The sequence below is a fragment of the Anopheles marshallii genome, chromosome 2 (genome assembly GCF_943734725.1).
Source record: "Anopheles marshallii chromosome 2, idAnoMarsDA_429_01, whole genome shotgun sequence".
NCBI lineage: Eukaryota > Metazoa > Arthropoda > Insecta > Diptera > Culicidae > Anopheles > Anopheles marshallii.
Genome location: NC_071326.1, coordinates 21,893,202 through 21,897,732, shown reverse-complemented (window position 1 = coordinate 21,897,732; position 4,531 = coordinate 21,893,202). Strand labels below are relative to the sequence as shown.

At 44.1% G+C, this 4,531-nt stretch overlaps 1 protein-coding gene across 1 annotated transcript; it reads right to left on the bottom strand.

Moving 5' to 3' along the window:
* Positions 1 to 552: 552 nt before the first annotated feature.
* On the bottom strand, positions 553 to 3,750 carry LOC128706981 (uncharacterized). Its single transcript, XM_053801926.1, has 6 exons — positions 3,499 to 3,750; positions 1,901 to 2,022; positions 1,691 to 1,812; positions 1,262 to 1,611; positions 925 to 1,145; positions 553 to 793 (listed from the first exon to the last, which is right to left on the bottom strand). Exons 1-6 carry the CDS (start codon positions 3,748 to 3,750, stop codon positions 553 to 555), a joined length of 1,308 nt encoding a protein of 435 aa, XP_053657901.1.
* Positions 3,751 to 4,531: the final 781 nt, after the last annotated feature.

Here is a 4,531-nt window from a genome sequence, read left to right as displayed (position 1 = left end):
GGTGTTTGAAGATACATTAACAATCCCATTTCGGTAGTTACTTCTAGATTTTGTTCAAGTTGTTCTGGAATATTCAAAACATTTCAACAACGACAGTGTTGCGTCAACCAGATATGCTAAAGTCCCAGAAAGTGGGAAGGATTCCTCAATCTCATTCCAGTACAACTTGAACAGAGTTCAGAAATGGCTCGAACTTGCCACTTCAACTCAAAACATCCGTATGCTAGCTGTTCGAAGGGATTATAAACGGTTTTTAAGGCGAGAAATTCGAAAAGTCTAATAGCAATTTATAGCATAAAACCAACCAGGTTGGTGTGATGCTGTCTGTTAAAACCACGTGTTTGTTGCTAATATTTCATTGACGAACACTCTTTATTCAAAAGCATTCCATTTACCATTAGCCATTGAATACAGCTCTGTTCAATCACGGCACGATGTGAATTAAAACGTTAGAACCCATTTAGGCACCAAATGCTACCCGTATTCCAATGGCCAACGGTTCAGCTAACCCGTTCGATTCGTTCAGCTTACGTGCGAGTTGACGGCAAATGATCACATCGGATCGAGCCCATACTTTTGGTGGAGCTGATACATTTCGTACACCATGGCCGCCAGCTCCCGGTTAAGTGGTTCCCCGCCCCGTGTCCATGCATCCGCCACGGATTCTGCCTCGGTGAAGATGTTCTCCGTGAACGATATCTCCATCGGTTCGTGCAGTACCATCAGGAACGAGGATGCAATGCTAAACCCGTAAGTGTAGTATTCGGCCAGTTCGCGATGAAACGACTCATAGCTAGGGATTTGGTGAGGGTGATTCGGGTAGCGTAAAAAAGAGAAGGAAAAACAGTGAAAAATTGATAAGAATGAAAAACAAAAATACCGCCAGGATACGGTGCTTTGCGGTAGGTACGACTGAAGAAGCACCTGAAGTACGGTGGTAATTCGCTCGGATCCGAAACGCCAACGATACCGGCCACCGTGCGTACCAGCTCACGGTGATAGGTTTGGAAAATGGTTTCAAAGTGGTGCTCCCGCTCGTCATAGCTGGTTGAGTTGGCAAGGAAGGTAGTATAATCGATCATCGGTGATGCGTAGCGTAGGGTTTGAAAGTCAAACATCATCACTTGGGTAGGCCGTACGGGATCCTGCGAGAAACGGGGATGGATGATGGTAGACCGGTAAACGGAATTGGCATTGCGCACTTGTTAGTTTACGGATTCGCTCCGGTATCGATCTCGATTGAGGGACCGATGTTGTTTACCTTCGCATCTTCATACCGGAACGCCATGTTGTTGCGCAGGTAATCACCATGGCAAATGACGGCCAGCGGTTCCCGTGGCTGTACCTTCCGCTTCGCGTGCTCCCACGAATCCTCGAACAGGCGGGCCAGCTTTTCGAGGTACGGTGCCGGTACCAACGCCTTGAACCGGCTCTCCTGGAGGGATTTGATCGCACGCTTCGGTGCAACGATTAGGACCGTCTTCCACATAAGGTCCGTTATATCGGCGGCAAATCGAGATTCCTTAAATTTCGCAATAATACTGTCAAACTGCGACCGGCGTGCCTCCTTCATGCCGTAACATTCGCCATGGAAGCGTCCCAGCTCTTTCACTGTAGCGTTCAGTCGAGATGAAAAGTGATACAAGCGATATAAACTGTGGGAAAAACAATCGCCCCAAACCGTACAAACCTGCGAGCATGATGTAATCCAGCGGCAGGTTCACGACCATCGGTGACGTTTTCCAGCCGGAAAAGGAAAAATCGCTCATTACCATTAATGCTTCCGCTGGTTTCCGTTCACAGTGATAGTATCTGTGCGAGGAATGGAACACGAAAACAGCTTGCATTGTGAAGGAGTCACCGTAGTCAGACAATAGCTTTGTGCGTTTGTGATGTTTACCTTGGATACAGCTCCGCTTTGCCGAGGGTGGGTATGATTTCCGTGTAAGCAATCATTTCGTTCTCGAAAAGCGTCTCAAATTGACAGCTCTCGTACATCTCCTGGGTGCAATCGGGCGTTATCTAGCGGTTGAGCAATGATAGGACGTAAACGAGCATTTATTATAGGCACTTTCCATGGGCACCATCCACCGGGTCCACTGGTATCACCGGGTGACATTCTATTCAGCTTTCTAAACTGGATATATAGCGGCGCTAATCCTTTTGCATCCAACAGCATTATCAATTTACGCAGGTTGTCATGGACTTAGTTAAAAACTAAATGTCGATGCCAAACGTTGAAAAAAGTGGTAGTGAGGATGTCATAATTAGAAGCATATACATTCTCTGTGGCCTTAATAAGCTGAGAGAACATACGTGACAACTGTTGCCGCTAATTAGTGCCGTAACTCAATGTTTATTACATGGTCTGGTTCAGGAAATGTTTATGCTGATTTGAATTTAATTTAATCCCTGAAATTTGAGTTGCCTTGTTGAATCTACGAACGGTTTTGTTTTAAATATCCGTCAATGCATATGGTTACTGATGTAATTGATTGGTGAAACTGAATACTACGTTGGATTTTATTTCAGAGCTAAATTAGAACTATAGCAGTAAGCAAATTTTGTAACTCAATTTAGTGCCCGAGGTATTGTTATTGTTGGGTGAATTTGAAGCAAAGCATATATAGAGTATCCTATGGCAAAACGATCGTTTTGACCATGTTAATAATCACCTCCACTACCATCCATGCATTGATGCCATTTGCTTCTACTATTTTGAGTGCATTAACAGTTCCTAGAAACATAGTTCAGTTCCTAAACCTCAAATTACTATGCCTTTTTACTTAGAAACGACTGCAACTTCAAGATTTTGACAAACCCGATCGGGATATTCTGGTATATTGTGTCGATTTGTGGCTCTCGTGCTAGTGAAAGTGTATTATCAAAGTCTAGACGTGGCTGACACTGGTTGGTCAACGCTTGACAAGTAACACATGCTATAAGGCATTAAATACTACTATAGATCTGGAAGTCGGCGAGAGATCATCTGAACCATCCTGAAGTTGCAGCCACGCGCCCCACCCAGTACAGCATTATCGATCTTATCAATATGAGCTTATCATATAGGCCGATAGGGCTATGAAAGGAACAAGAACAGTAGACGCAAATGAGGAAATGATTTATGGTTAATGACGTTTATGGCACCATGATCAACGATCGATCATTGAGCTGAACCATAGATTTAAAATGCGGTTGGTTCTGAAAGAGGAAAGGGTGTGATGTTTTTTACAAGATATCACGACCGCAATGAATTAATTTAGCAAACGTGTCTCCTGTCTGAATCTTTCTTTTGAATGGTTTTGTTGCAAATAAAGCGTCTTTTGATGAGACAGATATTTGTTGAGATGAAGTTTACAGAGCGTGGCCTTGATGGTTGTACCCTTCGCACGGCAAAAAAAACTTGCCCAGTCACTGTTTGTTAGGCAATTGAAGATTACATGCTCGTGTTTGCCAATGTGCGCAAACTTAGCATCTTCGAGCACCAGCGCCACTTACCTTCACTACCAGATGAAACGTTTCCGACATGATATCTTGACCGTGCTGAGGTTTCTGCTCCAACACCACGGTTACCACGAACGGTAACGTCAGCATGAACCCATTGGTGACAAGCGGCTTCACTTCGACCGATTTCAGCTGCACTTTACCACCCTCCGGAAGATGCTCGGTAAATGTAAGCTGCCCCCGTGCCACCATGCCCGGTATCACTACATCCCGCACGTACGCCTCCTTGTGGCTTGTATCATTCATATCTGCGTCCGGGCACGGTTATAACAACACTCGTGGCAGCTGATAAAACAATGCGTAATGTTATCTTTTACTTTTGCACGCAAACATAAACAACGATCTTCACCGCACAGCCGGCAATTATTTGTCACCCCGTTCCAGCACTGGGTGATGAAATACGGTACGAAATCACCGGTAGCCGGTAACCGGTAGGGTTCCTTTATCAGTTCCCCGTTCGGTGGCGGATTCGGTGAAGCCAAAATCAAAATACACGGTCGCGTGACAGTTGCGGTGCAGATTTCGAACGTACACGCGCCCGAATGTAGAAACAGGGGAAGAAATGTGACGGAGTTAATCTTGCTGGTTTCGCGCACGCGTTCGCTCGTCGCACTGTGTTGGGCCGATCGTGCTAATAGGGCGCGTGCGTTCCGCGACCGGTTCGACAGTAGACTAAGGTGTCGTTGTAATTGTTACTGCTTCGCGAGTGCCTCTCGAAGATGCGCACGCTGATGAAGCGTGTGGACATGGTCATTGCGTATAGCGCTGGAAAGCATTGATAACATTCTTCCACGTTATTCCATAGCTATTTGTTATAATGCTTAATTGATTTTAATTTGAAACAATTTTAACAATTTTAGTGCTTTTTAATTTTTGTAAATTTAATGAAAATAAAAACAAATGGCATATTAAAAACAAAATAAGAGTTATTATTGATTTTTTTTTTTCATTCGAAAAGTAGAATTCTTTATTTGCTTGGAAATATCAACGTCAATAATACATTTAAAAAAATATTTTAAAAAAATTT

Excerpts from the sequence above, each read along its gene's own strand:
- LOC128706981 (XM_053801926.1), bottom strand. The coding sequence starts at position 3,750 with ATGAATGATACAAGCCACAAGGAGGCGTACGTGCGGGATGTAGTGATA. Across the intron at positions 2,023-3,498 it reads CGTTTCATCTGGTAGTGAAG|ATAACGCCCGATTGCACCCA; the intron begins GTAAGTGGCGCT and ends CTCAACCGCTAG. Across the intron at positions 1,813-1,900 it reads AAAGCGGAGCTGTATCCAAG|ATACTATCACTGTGAACGGA; the intron begins GTAAACATCACA and ends TTCCTCGCACAG.